At 48.9% G+C, this 21,905-nt stretch overlaps 1 protein-coding gene across 1 annotated transcript in view; it reads left to right on the top strand.

Moving 5' to 3' along the window:
• The window catches only part of LPO (lactoperoxidase), a 31,619-nt gene extending 10,962 nt beyond the window's left edge, over positions 1 to 20,657 (top strand). The window contains 11 exon segments of the mRNA XM_045836105.1: positions 3,008 to 3,168; positions 5,402 to 5,516; positions 6,044 to 6,173; positions 6,918 to 7,124; positions 8,343 to 8,678; positions 17,279 to 17,518; positions 17,520 to 17,532; positions 18,935 to 19,108; positions 19,773 to 20,010; positions 20,183 to 20,288; positions 20,290 to 20,657. Of these exon segments, the coding sequence (XP_045692061.1) occupies positions 3,008 to 3,168; positions 5,402 to 5,516; positions 6,044 to 6,173; positions 6,918 to 7,124; positions 8,343 to 8,678; positions 17,279 to 17,518; positions 17,520 to 17,532; positions 18,935 to 19,108; positions 19,773 to 20,010; positions 20,183 to 20,288; positions 20,290 to 20,391 (1,822 nt within the window). The 3' untranslated portion in view covers positions 20,392 to 20,657.
• The last annotated feature ends 1,248 nt before the right edge of the window (positions 20,658 to 21,905 follow it).

Below are 21,905 nucleotides of genomic sequence, written 5' to 3'. Positions count from 1 at the left end.
GTGATGCCAATGCCTGCCGGGTCATCCAAGATGGCGACAACCACACATGCCAGGTCGTCCAACATGGCGACACCCATGCACACGCCGTCCTCCATTGTGGCGGCACTTACGTGGCTCATCCTCCATTTTACCCAAAATGGCGGTGTCCCGACACTGGTTTCGCCCACCTGTGTAGGTGGCGGAGATGCAACGCTGAATCACAGGGGTTGCAAATCCGTGGTGGAGACCTCCCCTATGTGCAAGGGGCTGGGGAAGCCGTGGTGGGCCCCACCTCCCAGGGAGGAAGCAGCGCCACTGGAGTTCCCCTGCTTCTGAGCACCCATTCCCTGCGTTCAGAGCAATAATGAGGTTTATTTCCTCATTCTCTCTCTCCTCCTGTATTCCACTATCAGGGAGGGGTTCTGAGACCACTTTTTCCTTCTGCACCATCACAGGATTCTCAGTTTCTGGCAAAAGGCCAGAACAATACAAACGCATACAACAATATATATACGCAATATATATACAACAATACAAACGCATCGAGATAGAGGAGTTCCTCCCAGTGATTCCACTGTCTATAATACTCTTGTAATTGCTTAATGATGCAGTAACCCAAAGTACCATTCACGGGCCATCTCAGCTCAGCACTCAAAACATAAGTAGGACACACTGTGTTACAATAATAAATCATTAACTGCTTAGACAAGGGATTCTTGAATGTTGACTTAGCACGGTGGCTCTCCAAATCCCTTAGAATCCTACCCAGTGGGCTCCACTGAGGGAGTGGCTCAAAACTACTCACACAGTTCCAACAAAGCAAGCAAAACGTCAGAGCAAGAAGAATACAGATGGCATAAAGACCGGGTATTTCCCTAGCTATTGCCCACAATTCCAGCTCCGTTGCTCTAAAAGAGCACTCAGAAAGCAAGTTTTCAACCAAAACACTTCCATGTCTCTGCTCCTTTCCTGTTTTGTTTCCTTTTCACCTTTCCAGGCATGATTAGGCGGCCAATGCCCTCAAAAGGAATGCAGAGAAATTCTCAAAACTGAGAAACAAAGTCTCACTCTCTCGCACCTGATAGGGTCAGTCTGCCACAGAAATCATCGTCCCATCTGGGTCGCCAAAAAGTGTTACAAAACAGACAGAACAGACGCCAAGTAGGTGGGCAATTGTTGGCCCACACAGGGATGCCAAAAACTGTTACAGAACATGCCCACCCACAGGGACAAGGGGGGTTACTATTTACTATTACTGAAAGGACCCCCCATGTTCCTTATGTCCACCTTCTTACAGGAAAGACATCTCTCAATGCCAGAGATTTGTGAAAAGGAAAGGAAATGTTTATTTAATGATCTAAAGACTTAAAGTAGTGCCCTAATGTCTTCACTAAAATATCAAAGTCTTTTGGGATAGCTACTGATGCCCACAGTGCTTCCTTCTCCCCTGTCCTAATTTTGGGGTACCGTAATGCCAGAAAAGAAGCATACATGCATGTCTCAGTCCACTGGCACCTTCAGCCATGTCACCATTTAGGCAGGATCTCTAGTCTAAAGCCATGTGGCACCTTCTCGTGGCCTACTGGCGAGAGTTCTTCAGCCTTCTTCCAGGCAAAGTCTCTCCTGCTTCCCAAGCCATGCAGTCAAAGGGAGCACACCCAAAGCCATGTGGTCCTCTTCTACCAAAGCTGCAGGGGTCCCCACTCTGGCCAAAACCACATGGTTCTTCTGTCCACCAAAGCTGTGGGGGTCCCCACTCTGGCAAAACCTCGTGGCTCTCCCTTACATGGCTGCAGGGGTCCCCACTCTGCCAGAAGCACGTGGCTCTCTCCTCTATTGGCCACAGCCACATGGTTCTCTCTGCACTGCCACAACCCCGTGGTCCTCTCTCCAATGGCTTTGGTCTCTGGGTTTAAATCCCCATGCCAAACTCCTCTGCAGCCCCATTTCCAACTCTTCCCACAACCGGCTACACTTGCCAGCACCCTTATGTCCTTCCAGCTTTACTGGGCTGCCATAGTAGGTCTGGGCAGGTGTGGCCCCATGTCATGGAGCCAATCTTCTCCAAGCTCTCATGCAGGCACTGTAATCAGGGGGACCTGCCCCCCAGTTACATCGTGGGTGGAAGTCCCTCCCTTCTCCCTGGCTCAAAGCATAGTCACAGCTATTTAACATATCTATGAAGCAAGTTAAAGGTTATAGATATGTTAAATGACCATGCCAGAGGTTAGCTGCAAAGCTGTTGCTATGCAAAACAGCTCTCAATGGCCCTGCTGCATGTGTCCCTTTGCCAAACTCACACCTGTTGGGGGGAGGGGGGAGGACATCCCAATATTTCCTGGACACCTTGAGTTCTGTAGCCCATTCCAAATCCCTATTTGGGCCCCCCTCTTGGCTGCACCCTGTAATAATGGCATGGTCTGAATTTCATTCTAGAAAGCTCACTCCATCAGCCATGTAGTGAATGGATGGAAGGGGGATAGGAGCGGAGATCCCAGTTAGGAGGTGGCTATGGCCCTCCAGATGGTCCAGGGTGGTGGCTAGGATGAGGGCGGAGGCCTGGAGATGGAGAAAGAGGCTCTCCAAAGCCCTGCCTGCTCCCACAGAGTCCAGCCCCAAGGATAGCCAAGCAGGAGGTAAGTCCCCACTGAGTCAGTGCAGGCAGGAGAACCACAATGAGCGTCAGGGGTTCTCTGGTCTGAATCTGTGTGTCCTGGGACACCTGTGTTTTCAAGACTCCCCAGCCAGTCCTGTTGCAGCCAGCACAGCCGCAACCCTCTGATTCTAATTCAGGCAGCGCTCACGTCCACCTGCCAGCCTTTCCTCAGAACCAGACCTAGCAAAGCTTCTAGACACACAGCATCTTCCTCCCCCCACAACAGATTTTCCAGAAGACAATGGAGAAAAGATCCTGAGAGCGCAGGCCCATACCCTCGTGGTCTCATGATACACACTCCACCTCCACCCCCTTCTGCAGGGTCAGAGCCCCAGGGGCCAGGTCATGAGTCCCCCTTTGTCTCCACTGTAGGCTGACGACTGCCATGAGCTCTGAGGCACCCAACATGCGACAGCTCTCAGAGTACCTCAAGCATGCCAGGGGCTGGACGCGCACGGCCATCCGCAACGGGCAGGTGTGGGAAGACTCCTTAAAGAGACTGAGGCAGAAAACGACTTTGACCAATGTTACAGGTACAGAAAACCCCCTAGCCCTCTGATGGCAGGAAGGGGTTGTCTCCTGGCAGCAGAAGGCAGGAGCCACCAAAAGTTGTGTTCCCTATGAGGAGCCACCTCCTCGGAGAAGCACTCCTGCCTCTCCCTTCTTAGAACTGCAAAGCAAGGAGCAGCTGAGAGGACAGCTAGGAAAATGCTCTTTTTGTTTTCACAGAGAAAGGGACTTAAAGTCCAGCAAGGTCACACTGTCGACTCCAAACAAGGGGACATTCATGCTCTGGGTAGAATACCGTCTGTAAGGCCTCTATCCAGAGGAAGTACTACAGTCAATAAACATAGGCTCCCTGTTCCAAACTACATTTCACCACTTTCTGCCCAGGAAGGGGACATTTAAGTCTGACATGTGCCCACCTGCCTCCAGTCAGCACAGAACGCTGTGGATGGTTCATCGAAACACAAGAAAAACATACACAGAGACAAGCAGGTCCCGTGGGGGAATCAGGACAGCAGGGCCACTCCTCATGTGGGGAACGCCTCATCCCCCTGCACAAGCAGGGTTTTATTCTTGAATACCAATACAGTTTGCAAATTACAAGTAGTTAGCTTTTGAAAGGTGCTGGCAGACTTCCTACTGGGATCCTAAGCCAGAGATTTGGGGGTTTTATCATTTAAAAAGACTACAGGACTTAAAGCTTAGTTCTGTTTCCTGCCCGTGACTTCATATTCTAATTAAAGAGCATCCTCCAGCAAGCAGAATTCCCAGGGTCTTTCATATTCTATGTTTCAGGCCTCATTACCCCGGGGGTCCGCTGTTTCTGGTCTGGACTGTACCACCCCTGTTACTTCCAAGGGGCCTGAGTTGGGCAGAGGAGACAAAGGCAGCTGGCAGACGGATTTCTCAAAGGCTCAGGCATTGGCAAAATTGGTGATTGATGTCCATCACCCCGTTATTTCCACAGCCCCGTGAGTCTTGTCTCTGTCATTCCTTCATGAACGAGTCTGTCTTAGATTCATTCTCTATCCAAGAGAATTGTTACCCGTCCTTGACTGCTGTTCAAGCATGAAAGGGAATGAGGCATATGAATAGGCAGCATTCATGCCAGGGAAATAAGTTTTGTCTCTTTAGCGCCTCCTGGTTCAGAGGCCTCTTACTCAGCCATAGTCCCGGCGGGGAGGTGGGGGGGGGGTCGGCGGGGGGTGGGGGGGGGGGGGGGGGGGCGGTTACAGCTTCCTGAGACCAGGCAGGGCGGTCCTCAACATAAGTCACCTGTGTCTGGGGCATTTACTGGGCTTGTACCACAGGAGGTGAGATTTCCGACTTCTGAGTAAAGTGGAGCTGAAGCAGCGGGCTGATGGGCTGATCAGGGCTTGCTCCCAGCCCTCCACGCCTGCCCCTGCCAGTGTCACAGCTCCTGGGGAATCACGGAGGGAGGGGTCTGGGTCTGAGCAGAGCAAGAGGTTGCCGGTTGCCCCTGCCAGCACATCCAGTGAGAGTAGGTATGTAGCCCAGGACTTGGGCGAATTCCAAAGTTCCAGAAGAAGGAACCTGGGACAAGGTAGGAAGAAGTAGGCAGCGCTTTGGACTCCAAGATTCAAAGGTGTGGGGGGACGAACCCCAGCCCCTGCCAACTTTCACAGATGGTCCCCCTGAGGAAGTCCCCCGGGGCTGGACTCCCTCGCCCATCTTGCTCCTAGGTGCCGTGTTGGGTCACAGGCTGCATCGGGAGTGTGCAGCTCTGTCCGTTCTGTGCCCACGGGCAAGCCTCCCAGGCCTCAAGGCCCCACCCTGTTGCTCCTCCCAAGACCACAGTGCCCCTGACTTTGAAATGACCTGTCCCTCCCCAACACCTTTCCTATCTAGGTTCCTGCTTGTTTAGTGCTTAAGATGTCAGTGAAGCTTTAGAAGACAAGCAATCTTATCTCAGGGGTACTTTTATTCTAAAAGAAAGATCTATTATTCAAATGACCTGATAGACAAAGAATTACTGACCATTCTGGGGCCTTGCAAAGTTCTTACCTGTGGCCTTGGGCAAGTCTCTCCAGCACTGTGGCGTCAGTTTCATTGGGAATTTAAATTCTTTCCTTAATGAGCTGTCAGGATGAAATGAGACACCACCTCAGAAATGCTTGCTTAGAACACAGAACATAGGCCCCCAAATTTGAGTTCCTCCCTGGTTTCCCTTCCCTGCCTGCCCCCAGTGCCTCAGAATGGAGAAAGAGCTCAGCCCCACTGGTGTCCCTTCCGTTTCAGACCCGAACCTGGACTTGACTGCACTCTCTCGGGAGGTGGGCTGTGGTGCCCCGGTGCCTGTGGTGAGATGCGACAACAGCTCTTACCGCACCATTACAGGAGACTGTAATAACAGGCGAGTGGGCTGAGGCCGCTGTGGGGGGCAGACCTCACCAGCACCCCGCCCCGCCCTCATGGCCACCACCACGCCCCCCCCCCCCACCGCCACCGCCTTACCCTGCCCGTCTGCCCCTGCCCCTGCCCTCGCCCCTGCCCCGCCCAGCCCCCTGGTGGGCGGGGGGGGGGCCTCGCAGCCTGAGCATTCCAGACAGCACTCCCACTGCCTCACCCTCCTAAACTTGGCGCCCACCAGAATCCGTCCTGTTGAAACCCTCCCCCCCCCCCAACCTCCCCACTTTCTAAAGAGACCACTGGTTCCCACCGGGAGCAGCACCTTCCCCAGGGCAGGGAGCCCCGCACCTTCAGGGGGTGGGGGTAGTTCAGAATCCCCGCATTGGAGAGGTGCCTCCTCCGCGACCCCCAGGACCCCAGTCCCTGGGCAGAGGCTCCTGGTCCTTCCCCGTGGGATCCTCGTGGGATTTGCGGAGAAGCCATCCCCGGAGTAGACAGGCGGAGGCTGAGTGCGATCCTGCCCGGCTTCAGGAGGAACCCTGAGCTGGGCGCCGCCAACAGGGCGCTGGCGCGCTGGCTGCCCGCCGAGTACGAGGACGGGCTCTCCCTGCCCTTCGGGTGGACGCCGGGAAAGACGCGGAACGGCTTCCCGATCCCGCTGGTGAGGCCGGGCTGGCGGTGGGGGGTGAAGGATGGGAGTCCGAGGGGACGGGATGCACTCTGCACCCACAAAGCGAGGACGAAGAGCTAGGTGAAAGGACAGAGGACGCGCGGGGCAGCGGCTTCAGGAGATGGACATTTGGACTTGCTGCCGGGCGATGATCCCCAAACTGCCACGAGAGGGCGGCAGAGCTCGGGGCCAGCCAGGAGTCCAGCCAAGTGGCTGTCACATCCCAGTTGCCCACAGGCCAGACCCCCTGGGGTCTCCTAGGCAGATGGCCTCCCCATCCCATCCTGCTCCTGCTGACCCCGCCCCAGCCCCTGGAGCGCATCAGCTGTCCCTTGCCTGGAGGTCCTATCTGCTGGCTTCATCTGAGTTGGCAGGCCCTCCCCTGAGCCCCTCTCCTCTTCCCAGACACCTGGCAGCTCAGTGGCACTTCAGAGGCAGGCTGTCTTTGTTTCCCCTGTCCATAGTGGGAGGGCACCGGCCTTGCAAGCCTTCGAGTCACACAGACCTTCCTTTAATCCTGTCCTTGCCCTTTTGTAGCTGACCTTGGAGAACTGACCTCACTTCTCTAGGACTCAGTCTCCTCATCTACAAAGTGGGATAATGCCAAGCGCCTCACAAACTTGTCACAGGGATTAAATAAATGTGCCTGTTACATTGTAGGTAAAAACTGCAGTTGAACCTGACTCCTCAAAGCACATTTTCCTCCAACCCTCCTGCCCCTTCTTTCTCCTGCAGGCCCGTGAGGTATCCAACCAGATTGCAAGCTATCTGAGTGAGGAGGGTGTTCTGGACCCAAACACATCCCTGCTGTTCATGCAGTGGGGTCAAATTGTGGACCACGACATGGATTTTGCCCCTGACACTGAGCTGGGGAGCAGCGAGCACTCCAAAGAGCAATGTGACAAGTACTGTATCCAAGGAGGCAACTGCTTCCCCATCATGGTAGGCCCTGCACCACACGTCCCTGACCAGCCCGGGCCACCCTCATGGGGCAGACATTTCCAGCCTGTCCGCCAGGGTCTCTAAGGAGACCTTGGGTGCTGATTTGACAGCTTCCCACTCCTCACATGTCCGTTCATTCACTCGTCCCTTTTATTCAGCAAATAGACATTAATCATCTACTTCATGCCAGGCAGTGCACTATGTGCTAGGGATTCAAAGACAAATTAGACACTGTTTCTCCCCTCGAGGACAAAGGGCCTGCATGGGAAATGGACAAGGAACCTCTAATGGCAGAACTGGGATGCTCTGGGGAGGGTTGTCCATGTCCCCAGCCAGCAGCATTGGCGCCACGTGAGGACTTAGGAGGAGTCTTAAGCCTCCTCCCAGACATTGGGAAACAGGACCTACACTTTCCTAGGAGATGCATTTCACACGCAGTAAGGTCTGTGGAACCCTGCTGTAATAAGTCATCCTGGGGTCTGGGAAGAGCTGAAACTTGAGGGAGAAATCAGAAATTGTGGGAATTTCCAGCAGGAAGGGAGAGGAACTTGCACTGGGGCCCCTTGGTTCTTATTCATGGACTTTAGGGTTAGCAAGTGATGTATTCACTCAAACAGCAAGCAAGTCAAGGCTACGTGCTGAGGTGTGAAGAAACCGAGCCGTAGATTCAGGCAAACCTGGATTTGATTCCCACATCTTTCCCTTCCAGTTTGTAAGTTTGTGGGCAAGGTACTCAACTCGTTTGAACCTCAGTTTTCTCCCTGTAAAATGGGACTCAATTAGCTACCTTACAAGGTTTTGTGAGGTCCAAAGTGAGAAATTATGCAGAATGCCTACCACACAGTAGAAGCAAAACACATACGTGGTAGCTGCTGTTGGTAGTAATTATTCACAAACCCTTCCCTATCTCCTGCTCTGCTTCCCTGTCCAGGGATCTCAGGGCTCTCACTCCACCAAAAATGTGAAGCCCTACCTCTGGAAGATTGGCTGACTCCCCTCAGTCCCTTTACACAGTGGGATGTAATGAACTTCAGGGTATAGTGGGCTCAGGATGTGTAGCATCAGCAGGAGGTGTCTAGAGTTGGTGTCTGATACTAGGGTCCCAGGAGGACACCATCAGCATCTTTGCCAGCTTCACCCAGATCTGCCCTGGGGAGAGGTTACCAGGGCCCAGCTGTACCACCTCTGCCCAGTCACCCACCCCCAATCTCTCTGCAGTTCCCAAGCAAGGACTCTAAGGTGAAGACTCAAGGGAAGTGCATGACTTTCTTCCGAGCCAGGTTCATCTGCCCCACTCCACACTACCAGACCCTGACCCGAGAGCAGATCAACGCTCTGACCTCCTTCCTGGACGCCAGCTTCGTGTATGGCCCCCAGCCCAGCCTGGCCAGCCGCCTCCGCAACCTTAGCAGTCCCCTGGGCCTCCTGGCTGTCAACCAGGAGGTCTGGGACCATGGGCTGGCCTACTTGCCCTTTGACAACAAGAAGCCAAACCCCTGTGAGTTCATCAACACCACCGCCCACGTGCCCTGCTTCTTGGCAGGTGAGTCTAGGGTAGGAACAGAGGGGCCCAAGGACCAGGGGGTGGAGAGCAGAGGGAGGCCAGAGAAACCTCATGAGGCTGCTGGGCAGCTTCCAGGGACTTCTCATCATCTTCTGGAAAAATGTGCACCAAGCCACCACTGCCTCTGGCACTGGTTCAGGACTGGCAGAAGGGTCCAGATGAATACAGAACCTGAGAACAGGTGTTCACTGTAAGAAACAAAACAGGTAAGGGAGACCATAAAAGCACAAAGATCAACAAAACCCCACCACCCACAGAAAATCATTGCTAACATTTTAATGCCTATCTTTCTAGGTTTTTTTCTATCACAGTTCTATGTCATTTTATATCATCAGGATTATGTAATAATGCTCTATAGTCTGATGTCGTCACTTGGTACATCACTTACATACTCTTCTACAACATGATTTTTAATGGCTGCCTGGGGTTACGTGACATATATTACCACAATTTATTTTATCAACCTTACTTGGAGACATTCAAGTCATTTCTAGTTTTTCTGTGATTTGTTGTTGTTGCTTTTAGGTTATAAACATCCTTGTTGATGATTTTTTTGTGCGCATTTTAATAATTTTATGAAGATAACTTCCTACTTCTGGCCAAGATGGAGGTGTAGGTAGACACCATGTGCCTCCTCTCACAACCAAAATAAGAACAACAATTTAAAAACAAAGTAACCACGAGAACTGACAGAAAATTGATCTGTATGGAGGTCCGACAACCAAGGAATTAAAATAGACACGTTCATCCAGACAGGTAGGAGGGGCAGAGTCGGGCAGCAGGGGAGAGAGTGGTCATGGTACAAAAAAGCAGTGGCGCCGGGCACGCAAGACAGAAGTGGGCAGACCACGGGCACACAGGCGGCAGCTGGCAGACCCCGGGTGTGGAGTGGCAACGGGCAGACCCAGCAAGGCAGCAATTGTGAAGCAAGGCACGGTATGCAAGGCAGATGGCTGACCAGGCGGTCCCACGTTCACACACAGATAAACCAGGAGAAAATGTGAAGCAAGACAGACCGAGCAACCCAGGGTCCCAGTGCTGGGAAATAATGCCTAAAGGCACCAATTGGGGATGCCTGTGGGGGTTCAGGTGATGGGAGAGACTCCCATCCTCACAGGAGAGCTCACTGGGGAGACTCACAGGGTCCTAGAACATACACAAGCCCACCCACATGGGAATCAGGGACCAGAAAGGCCCAGTTTGCTTAGGGGGAAGTGATGGAAGGGACTGATATCCAACAGAGAGCAGAGCAAGCACCATTGTTCCCTCTTGGACTCTTCCTGCACATAGATTGCCAAAACCCAGTGAAGTGGGTTGCCCCGCCCTGGTGAACACCTAAGGCTCTGCCCCTCATACATAACAGGCACGACAAGACAAAAGAAAAAATGGCTCAAACTGAACAACAGATCAAAGCTCCAGAGCAAATACAACTGAGCGACTAAGAGATAGCCATCCTATCAGATACACAGTTCAAAACACTGGTGATCAGGATGCTCACACAATTGGTTGAATTTGGTGGCAAATTAGATGAGAAAATGAAGGCTACAATAAGTGAAATGAAGGAAAGTGCATAGGGAACCAATAGTGATGGGAAGGAGACTGGGACTCAAATCAATAGAGTGGACCAGAAGGAAGAAAGAAACAACCAAACAGGAAAGAATGGAGAAATAAGACTTCAAAAAAAAAATGAGGAGAGGCTTAGGAACCTCCAGGACATCTTTAAACGTTTCAACATCCGAATCATAGGGGTACCAGGAGGAGAAGAGAAAGAGCAACAAGTGGAAAAGTTATTTGAACAAATAATAAAGGAGAGCTTCCTCAATCTGGCAAAGGAAATAGACTTCCAGGAAGTCCAGGAAGCCCAGAGAGTCCCAAAGAAGTTGGGCCCAAGGAGGAACACACCAAGGCACAACATAATTACATTAGCCAAGGTAAAAATGAAGGAGAGAGTCCTAGAAGCAGCAAGAGATAAGGAGACAGTCACTGACAAAGGAGTTCCCATCAGACTGTCAGCTGATTTCTCAAAAGAGACCTTGCAGGCAAGAAGTTGCTGGAAAGAAGTATTCCAAGTCATGGAAGGCAAGGACCTACATCCAAGACTGCTCTATCCAGGAAAGCTTTCATTTAGAATGGAAGGGCAGATAAGGTGCTCTTCAGGTAAGGTCAAGTTAAAGGAGTTCATCACTACCAAGCCCTTATTTTATGAAAAGTTAAAGGAACTTATCAAAGAAAAAGAAGATAAAAAACATGTATAATAAAATGACAACAAACTCACAATTCTTAACAACCACACCTAAAAAAAAACAAAAAACAAACTAAGCAATCAACTAGAACAGGAAAAGAACCACAGAAATGGAGATCACATGGAGGGTTAGCAACGGGAGTGGGAGGAGAATGGGGAAAAGGTACAGAGGATAAGTAGCATAGATGGTAGGTAGAAAATAGACAGAGGGAGGGCAAGAATAGTATGGGAAATGTAGAAGCTAAAGAACTTATGACACATGGACATGAACTAAAGGGGGGGAATGTGGGTGGGAGAGGGTTTGCAGGGTGGAGGGAAGTGAAGAGGGGGAGATGGGATAACTGGAATAGCATAATAAACAAAGTATATTTTAAAAACCTGCCAAACTATTTTCTAGGGTTGTACCACTTCATATCCCTACCAACAATGTATGGATGGTTCCGTCTCTCGGCACTCTGCTCCGTATTTGGTGTTGTCACAATGTTTACCCTTTCTGACAGGTGTATAGTGACATCTCATTGTGGCTTAACTTTGCATTTCTCTAATGGCTAATCACATTGAACATCTTTTCATGTGCTTATTTGCCCTCAGTGTATCTTCTTCAATAAAATACCTGTTCATATATTCAGCTCATTTTCAGATTGGATTGTTTGTCTTTTAATCTTGAGTTTTGAGAGCTCTTTATCTATTCTAGATACAAGTCCTTTGTCAGGTATGGGGCTTTACATATTTCCTCCCAGGCCGTAGTTTTGTCTTCTCATTCTCTTCCAGGGTCTTTTGCAGAGCAAGACTTTTTCATTTCAATGAGGTCAAATTTATCATTTTTTTCCTTTCATGAATGGTGCCCTTGGCGTCAAGTTTCAGAACTCTTTCCCTGCTCACAGGTCCCCAAGATTTTTCTCCCATTTTTTGTTTGCTTGTCTGTTTAAACGTTTTATTGTTTTATGTTTTAGATTTAAGTGCATGACACTTACAATTAATTTTTGTATAAAGTGTGAGGTTCAGGCCAAGGTTCATTGTTTTGGCCTATGGATGTCTAATTGCTTCAACACCACTTATTGAAAAGGCTATCTTTCCTCTCTCAAAGTGCTTTTGTTCCTTTGTCAAAATTACTTGGACACATTTATGTGGCCCTGTGCAGTCTCCTTTCTCTCTGGTTTCAGATTGACTAAATTCTATTGATCCGCCTTCAGTTCCATCCTGTCATCTCCACCCTGTTACTGGTCTGTTTAACACATATTTTATTTCATTTAATTTTGAGTTCCACAATTTCAGTTTGTTTTTATAGTTCTACTCCTTTGTTGAGATGTTCTGTTTTTTCTTTGTTTCAGGACAACTTATGATTGATCACTGAAGCATTTTTCAGACAGCTGCTTTAAAATCTTTAACAGATAATTCCAGCAGCAGAATGAAGTCACTGTTGTCTTTTCTCATTCAAATTTTGGCTTTCATTTTGCTTGGTCTTATGAGTGATTTTTCAGTTGTATCACAGACATTTAGTTGTTATGTTAGCAGACTCTTGAACCTATTTAAGTGTGTTATTTAAGCACGCAGTTACCGTTTAGGTTTAGCCTCTAGGTTCTGACATATTTTTGTAGGCATTAGTTCTAATGATAGTTTAGTTCCTGAGTCCCTGCAATGCTGTTCTGGTCTGCTTTATTCTTCTGGGGTTCATGAGTCATTACTGACTGGGACTTCTGGGGTTCCCAGTCAATCCCTGCTGACACTGATACTTTCCTGGCTGCCTTCTGCTGCTGAGCAACCTTCTAGGGGAGCAGAAGCCACCACTCCTGTGTCTCCTTATGCCACTGAGTGAAGAACAGAGAAACACAGGGTTTCACTGCTGCCACCACTGTAGGCAGATCAGAGCATTCGCCAGCCTGGGTTGAGGATGAAGGCCTGGGATGGCTAAGGGCTTGGCTTGTGAAGCAGGTTTGGGCTCGGTCTACTAGTTCTCTGCTCAACTTCCCTTGTCCAAGTCTTTTAAAGAAGTCATTCTGGGGGCTTCCTTTTATCTATTCCTTTTAGAAGTTCCAGGTTGCCATCCTATCCTATACCTAGTCTGGGGTATGTAAGGACTTTCCATGTTGTCATTGCCCACGTCCTGGGGTCCTCAGCCAGTCCACCCCCTTTCCAGATTTCAAAGTCTTTTTACTGTTGTCTGTTGAACAATTTCCAGGGAGTTTAGTTATATTTAGCAGGGAAGATGAAGGAAAAATGAATCTATACCATCTACTTCTGGAACCAGATGCTCTATGCACTTATTTTTTAACTATCAAAGAGATTTATGCATATTTCCACTTACTTCTCAAAATCTCCAGAATTCAATATTTATTTTAAAAGAATTTGGAGCCCAGAATTCTTCCTGCTGGAGATATTGATAGAAAACATCCAAAGAAATTTTAAAATGTCTACCTAGAGATTAGTTAAGTTAAGGCTGGTATTAGCTAACTCAGGCTACCATAATAAAATCTCACAGACCGGATACCTTACACAACAGAAATTTATTTTTTTACAGTCTGGAGGCTAGAAAATCAAGGTGTTAGCTGGTTTGGTTTCTCCTGAGGCCTCTTTCCTTGGTCTGCAAGGTGGCCACCTTCCCTCTGTGACCTCCCATGGCCTTTCCCCTGTGTCTCTCCCCCTTCTTCTTCTTCTTTTTAAAAAAGATTTTATTTCTTTGTAGGAAGAAGGGAAGGGAGGGAAAAAGAGAGTGAGAGAAACATCAAGGTGTGGTTGCCTCTCATGTGGTCCTCACTACGGACCTACCCTATAATCCAGGCATGTACCCTGACTGGCAATCAAACTAGTGACCCTTTGGTTCACAGCCTGTGCTCAGCCCACTGAGCTACAGCAGCCAGGGCTCTCTCCCCCTTCTTATAAGGACACCAGTTCTATTGTGTCAGGACTCTACCCTTATGACCTCATTTAACCTTCATTACCTCCTTACAGGCCTAATCTCCCAACACATTAGGGGTTAGAGCTTCAACATGTGAATTTGAGGGGGACTCAATTCAATCCACAACAAGGCTTTTGGGACTACAAGAAAAAGAAACCCACTCAGGCTAGTCCAGATGCTCAGGATTGGTTCAACACCATACACATGTCAACTGGGAGCTGACAAAGGTTTCTTCTGGAACCCCAGGATAGGGAGGGTAGTTGGGTCTCAACAAGGGTTAGAGGCAGAGATGGGAAACCATCTGGAATTATAGCAGTTAGTCTCACTCTGTCCCTCCCTTCTCTCTGCTCCTCTCTTCACTTCTTCTTTGTTCTCCACTCTCTCTCTGCACATGAGCTTTCTCTGATTTTCTGCACATGGTAGAATATGAAAACCTATGTGACCCTACCTGTCCCTTCAGATCAAGTGCCATTATGTGGATCAAGTCCACTGTGGCCAAAGGCAGGGTTCTGTCTCCTGCTCCTTCCCATAGCCCAAAGAGCAGATCGCCTGTACCAAAAATGACACCCCACATAGTCTGTGCTGCTAAACAAATTAGAAGCAACACAAGAGTAAAAGAGTAGGAGAAGGGCCTGTGAGTACCATAGAATATTATACACATTTAATTATATGATTGTGAGCTAAGTAGAAATGTGACATATGTTAAGTGAAAAAGCAGAATGTAAAAGTTTGTATTCTTTCAGATTACAACTATGTAAAATGTGTATTATATAGACAAATATTAGAAGAATAGCCATCCAGTCAAGATGGAGGCATAAGTAAACACACTTTGTCTCCTCCCACAACTATAAAAAGAAATTACAACTAAACTACAACACAAATATTCCCCAGAACCATCAGAAAATCAAGGTGTATGGAAAGCCAACAACCATGGGTTTAAAGAAGCCACATTCACTCAGATGGGTAGGAGGGGCAGAGATGCAGAGAGAGGTAGAGAGGCATAGAGAGGCATGTGGCCATAGAGTGGCATGAAGAGGCAGTGGAACCAGAAGTCCCATATTCACATGTGGTGGATAAAAATTGGAAGGGATGCCTTGGGAGCAAGGGATGCCCACCCCAAGACAAACCATCCAGCAGCCCAGGGCTGCAGCACCACGAAGACAAATTCCTATAACTTCTGGCTATAAAAACCAGTGGGGGTTGGGGCAGTGAAAGAAACTGCCAGATTCTGAGGACACTCCTCTTACAGGACCCACATGGACTTAGGACTTATGCAGGCCCACCCCCTCTGGGATTCAGCACCAGGGCAACAGCTGGAAGGAGCAAGGACATATAAGGAGTGAGTGAAGTGACTGGAAAAGGGCGAGTACCAGGAAACAGCTTCCTTCCAGGCAAACCTCCGGAAGCCAGGCAGTGGAATTGTCACTCTCCCAACCCTCTCCCCACACAGAGCCACAAAGCAGTGGAGCAGGTTGCCATGCCATGGTGATCACCTAAGTCTTGGCCCCACACAATTTACAGGTCTGCTCTTCTACAATAGGACACACTACTAAGACAAGGACTCAAAGCAGCTCTACCTAATACACAGAAACAAACACAGGGAGGCTGCCAAATTGAGGAGACAAAGAAATAGGGTATAAATGAAAGAACAGAATAAAACTCCAGAAAAACAATTAAACAAAATGGAGATAACCAGCTTATCAAATGCAGAGTTCAAAACACTGGTGATCAGGATGTTCATTGAGTATGGCAACAAAATAAAAAAGACCCAGGCAGAAGTGAAATTTACATTAAGTGAAATAAAAAAATATCTATAGGAGCCAGCAATGGAGGGGATGAAGACAACAATCAAATCAATGGTTTGGAACATAAGGAAGAAATAAAGCATTCAACCAGAACAGCAAGAAGAAAAAAGAATTAAAAAATAAAAGCAAAAACAAAGATAGACTAAGAAGCCTCTAGACATCTCTAAACATACCAACATCCAAATCATAAGGATGCCAGAAGGAGAAGAGAAAGAGCAGGAAATTGAAAACTTATTTGAAAAAATAAATGAAAGAAGACTTCCCTAATTTGATGAAGGAAATAGATATACAAGTCCAGGAACCACAGAGTCCCAAATAAGTGGGGCCCAAACAGGAACACACCAAGACACATCATAATTAAAATGCAAAGGTTACAGGTAAACAGAGAATCTTACAAGCAGCAAGAGAAAAGCAGAGAGTTACCTACAAAGGAGTTCCCATAAGACTGTCAGCTGATTTCTCAAAAGAAACTTTGAAGGCAAGAAGGAACTGGCAAGAAGTATTCAAAGTGATGAAAGGGAGGACCTACAGCCTAGATTACTCTATCCAGCAAAGCTCTCATTTAGAATAGGAGGGCAGATAAAGTGCTTCTCAGGCATGGTTAAGCTAGAGGAGTTCATCATCACCAAGCCATTATTATATGAAATGTTAAAGGAACTTATTTAAGAAAAAGAATATTAAAACTATGAACATTAAAATGGCAACAAATTCACAACGATCAACAACTGAGTCTGAAAAAACAACCTAAGCAAACAACCAGAATAGGAACAGAATCATAGATATGGAGATCACTTGGAAGGTTATGGGCTGAGAGGGGGAAGGGAGAGAGTAGGGGGAAAAGTGCAGGGTTTAAGAAGCATAAATTGGTAGGTACAAAACCAACAGGGGAATGTTAAGAATAGTATAGGAAATGGAGAAATAAAAGAACTTATATGCATGACCCATAGACATGAACTAAGGGGGATTACTGGAGGGAATGGAAGTACTGGGTGGAGGGAGGTAAAGGGGAAAAATTGGGACAACTGTAATAGCATAATCAATAAAATATATTTTTTAAATGAAAAATAACAATTAATATAATTATTGTGCTACATGGTGGCATGATTTATTATTTTTTTCAAAAATTTTCTTAATTTATCTTAGTTCATTGTTTTCAGTAAAACCAAAGCAGAAACTGACCTCTCCAAAGTGCAGCACTTCCTTCAGAACTGGAGACTGAATGAACCTCCCTTGGTTACCCTGTGAATCATTACTATGGTTCTTCATTCCTCTTGCCCTGGCCTGTGGCAAAAGTTTAAAAACCCAACATGGCTATGTTGAAGTGACACACAAGGACTGTCCCTTTAGCTTCAAGGTCATAAACTTAGAGCAAAGATGACAGAGAGTACATCTCAAGTGCCAAATTGAAGTGACTGCTTAGTAGAGCCTGTGTTGAGACAAATCGTGAGAGATCAGCAGAAATAATGTCATGATCAATTAGTAATGTCTGCCAGGTCAAGGGAAAGGCAATCGGACACATGTGCTATCCATTTGCCCTCCTTGATTTTTCACTGCTCCTCCCTCTTGGCTGCAGTGCCTCTCCAACCTCATTCTGCAGAGGTTTGGGTCTTCTCACACCCTTTCCTCATGACTTGTTTCTCGTTCCAGATTATCACCTTTAGGGACTACCTACCCATTGTGCTAGGTGTGGAGATGCAGAAGTGGATCCCTCCATACCAAGGCTACAACAACTCTGTGGATCCCCGAATTTCCAATGTCTTCACCTTTGCCTTCCGCTTTGGCCACTTGGAGGTCCCCGCCACTGTGTCTCGCCTGGATGAGAACTATCAGCCATGGGGTCCAGAACCGGACCTCCCCCTGCACACCCTCTTCTTCAACACCTGGAGGGATAGTCAAAGATGGTAAGTCCATTCAGGGAAGCGCTGCCACCTGGCTGCCTCACTCTGCAGCCTGCTCTTAGGGAAACCTGGCTTGGAAGTCAGGCTCCAGGCACTTTCTCTGTGACCTGGGGCAAGGCAATTCTCCTCACTGGGCCTCAGTTTCCTCAGTTGTAAAATGTGGACAATAACAGTGCCTGTCTCACCAGAATATACAAAAAACTTGAAATATATGGGTAGAGCAATCTGCAATAGTTCCTGACGCACAGGGAGTGGTCAATAAATACTAGTTATTATTCTTTCCTCATCTAGCCTCTAAGATACCAGGTTTCTCCTACCTCCTTTTCCTGCGTCTGGCTTCTCTGACCTCTGTAGAAAAAAAACTCATGGGTTTGGTAAATAACTTGCTCTTCTTCACTCCTCTCTGGGACTTTCCACCTCCATTAGTTACTAAAGGCTGGACCCGGCTTCCCTTTACCCTCTTTCTGTTGGGTTGTGCTGAAACTGGCCTTAACTGAGGCCTGACAAGTCAGGCCCATTTTCTATAGATTTCTGCTACCACCTCCTATACTGCAATGTTCCTTAATGGAACCTGTGGAGGGGGAAGGGGCCATCTCTGAACTAAAGCTCAGAAAAAGTCCTGCAGTTTGTCTTCATGCCACTATCTCATGAATGGCCCTTTCTTTTTTTTAAAGTATGTTGTATTGATTGTGCTATTACAGTTGTCCCCATTTTTTTCTCCCCTTTCTCCCCCTTTGCCCTGCACCCCCCACCCTCCTCCTGCATTTCCTTCACCTTAGTTTGTGTCCATGGGCTGTACATATAAGGTCTTTGGCTTCTCCATTTCCTATACTATTCTTAATCTGCCCCTGTCTATTTTGGACCTGCCTATTATGCTTCTTATTCCCCGTGCCATTTCCCCTCATTCTCTCCCTCCCCATTGCACTGATAACCCTCCATGGGATCTCCATTTCTGTGATTCTGTTCCTGCGCTAGTTGTTTGCTTAGTTTTTGTTTTTGTTTTTAGGTTCAATTATTGATAGCTGTGAGTTTGTTGTCATTTTACTGTTCAGAGTTTTGATCTTGTATTTCTTAGACAAGTCCCTAACATTTCATATAATGGGGGAGTGGTGCTGGTGAACTCCTTTGACTTATCTGGGAAGCACTTTAAGTGCCCTTCCATTCTATAGCCCTTCCATAGCTTGCTGGAAATGGCCCTTCCTTCCACCCCCAAAGTGGGCAGTATGCACTGCCCCCTCCCCCAGAACACCCTGCAGGCTGCACTGTGCTCTTCTCTCCCCACTTTTAGCCTGAGATGTTCAGCTGCTCCTACTCGCACTTGAGAGATAATGTCTGGTGGAGGAAGGAATCAGCAGTGCAAGATGTTCCAGCTCTCCTCTTATTCCCAGGATGGTCTGCCTTGCAGGTGGAACTGACCCTCTGGTGCGGGGCCTGCTAGTCAATAACTCCAAGTTGATGAAGCAGAACAAAATGATGACAGGAGAGCTGCGCAACAAGCTTTTCCAGCCCACTCAGACGATCCACGGCTTTGACCTGGCTGCCATTAACATACAGCGCTGCCGGGACCACGGGATGCCTGGTGAGTGGGCCTGGGTCTCGCCTGACCTGGGGCACTTTTAGCTATTTCTGAGAAGATCACTCTCTTCTATGATCCTGAGGATCTGATCAATTCCAAAACACAAGGCAGGTGCCCCAGTTTTAAAAACTCATTTTGCTCATTTGCAAAATGGAGTCTTCCATTCTCTCTAATGCAGAGGCAAGAGAACATATCTTGGTACCATCTTGGAGCTTCCCAAGTGAAAAAGATATCACCAACTGACTTGAAAAACCAGTTTGAAAGCCCAGAAAAATTACAAAAAGGAGAATAGAGGGAAACCAATGACTATTGGGGCCATATTTTTGTACCCAAGAAAGGCGATTTAACGTTTTGAGTAAGAGCCAATCTCCCTGGGTTCAAATTCCACCTGTGCCATCTAGTTATGTGACCTTAGGCAACTTACTTAACTTCTCTGTTCTTCGGTTTGCATATTTGCTTATACTGGGGCCAGGGCCCACATCACCTGCTGGCCCTCCCCAGGCTGAAGCACCACAGGTAGAAAACAATGGAACCCTGTCCCAGAAGCTGTGACTCCTATGACTCCAGACCTTCTGGGGCCATGGGGCAGGAGTGGGTATGTCTCCAAGGGGGCGGGGGCTTAGCAAGTGGTCCCCAGGATGAGACAACTTCAGTCTCTGTGTCCTAGGGTATAACTCCTGGAGAGGCTTCTGCAACCTCTCACAGCCCCAGACCCTGGCGGAGCTGGGCGCTGTGCTGAAGAACAAGATTCTGGCTAAGAAGTTCCTGGATCTCTATGGAAGCCCTAGCAACATTGACATCTGGATTGGGGCTGTCGCTGAGCTGCCGGTAGAAAGGGGCCAGGTGGGGTCTCTCTTGGCCTGCCTCATGGGGAAGCAGTTCCAGCAAGTTCGAGATGGAGACAGGCAAGTGAAACCTCCGTGGGAGAGTGGCAGGCCTTTCCCCGAGGTAGGGTTCCCACCTCCTGCGTGAGGGCTAACCCACACCTCAGCATGTTCCCAATGACCTGCCCTTTGGCAGGGTGGGGAAGGGTCAATAGCTGGGCTGTATGGCAACACTGTGCCTCTGTTTCTGCAGGTTCTGGTGGGAGAACCCTGGGGTCTTCACTGAGAAGCAGCAGGACTCTCTACGGAAAATGTCCTTCTCACGCCTTGTCTGTGACAACACCCACATCACCAAGGTCCCCCCTGAACCCATTCAAAACCAACAGCTACCCCCAAGACTTCGTGGACTGCTCAGCCATTGAGAAGCTGGACCTCTCCCCCTGGGCCTCAGTGGGGAATTAGGGGCCTCCCACACCGTGCAGGAAAGCTCCCTTTGGTTCACCATGCCATTTCAAGCCAGTTCGGTGGTCAGCCCCTGAGTCATCCACACCCTGTCCCAGCCCTTCTTTCTCACCAGGTCTTGCTCACTTGCCAGATGCATACCTCCCACAAGCCCAAGGCCAGAGCCTTGGCTGTTCCATCTCTTCCACTCGAAATCCACTGCTCCCATCTCCTCTTCCTGGGGAAGTCCACGTCTGCTGTGGTGTAGACCTGCTGGGATGCCCTTCCAGTCTAGTTTGCCCGGGGTCACCCGCCCTCTCCCTGGAACAGGTCTTGGCTGAGGCTGTGGCCTTTGCATCCTTATTTCTCCTTATTTCTTCTCAGCCAGATTGTAAGTTCCTTAAACCAGGGACTTGACCTGCTTCCGAGGGTCTCCCGTGCCACCACCCAGCAAGGTGCTGGCACACAGCAAGCACTCAATAAACATCCGATGATTGACTAAAGATGTGGCAAAGACACCGTTCCCTGCTGGAGGGCAGGCCCTGGAACCTCTGCACACTCGGTGTTTGCAGTCTCACCACAAAGATGTGTGCACGGTCTGCGGGGTGGCAGGGCATGGTTCAGTGGGTTTCAAAGAGTTCCCCAAGAAAAGAAGGAGGCAAGAGGGTTCCAGGAAAAGAAACAATGGCCATAGAAGGGAAAGCGAGGGGGCTTGGGAGAATGCCAGCGGATCAAACAGGGAGGAAACCCAAGCCTGGCTTCCTGACATCTAGAGTCAACTTCCCTCCTTACACCCTTCTGGGAAATGCCCTCTTCTTCTAGAGCAGATCTCAGAGCCTGGCAGGCCTCTAGGGAGCCCTTCTAGAATATTCCTCATGCTGCTACCCAATACATATTCGTGTGTGTGTGTGTGTGTGTGTGTGTGTTTTATATGACCTTCTGGGTAAGGTCAGCCCAGCCAGGGCCTCCAGGTCCCCCAACTGGCAGGGTGGGGGTGAGGGTGGGAGGTACTTAACCATCCTGTGGGAAGAGCCCAGGAGCCAGAAGACCTGAGCTACCAGCCTGGCTCTGGTACCCACTTCTTCAAGGCCTCAGATAAGCCCCTTCACACCTCTAAGCACCCTGCTGGTCACCTGTGAACTGAAGATAAGCAGTGTTTATCCTGCTCTGGTGAGGTCCTGATGTGACCTGGGGCTCCTATGGGTACATTAGCTCTAGCGCCCTACACACTTTCCAGCTCTCAGCTGCAAGTGGCCCTCCCTAAAGGTGGGAAGGAGGGGAGGGAACCCACCTTTCAGATAAAAGGGTCACACTCCAGGCAGTAGGGGAATACCCTCCTTCCCTTGTTGCAGCTCTGGCCACAGAAAGCCACGACTGAGAAGGAGTCCCCTGTGGGAGGGCCCGGGAACCACTGTGCCAGGCTACAAAGATGCAGGATCCGGACGTCCCTTCCCACCGCACCTCTGCTCTTGACCCGTTGCAGGACAGCGTTTTGTCCCCTCTATTTCCCAGTACCTGACACAAGCCTGATACAG

This window comes from Phyllostomus hastatus, unplaced genomic scaffold (genome assembly GCF_019186645.2).
Source record: "Phyllostomus hastatus isolate PE091 unplaced genomic scaffold, TTU_PhHast_1.1 phas_contig_210, whole genome shotgun sequence".
NCBI lineage: Eukaryota > Metazoa > Chordata > Mammalia > Chiroptera > Phyllostomidae > Phyllostomus > Phyllostomus hastatus.
This window is presented reverse-complemented; position numbering and strand designations above follow the sequence as displayed.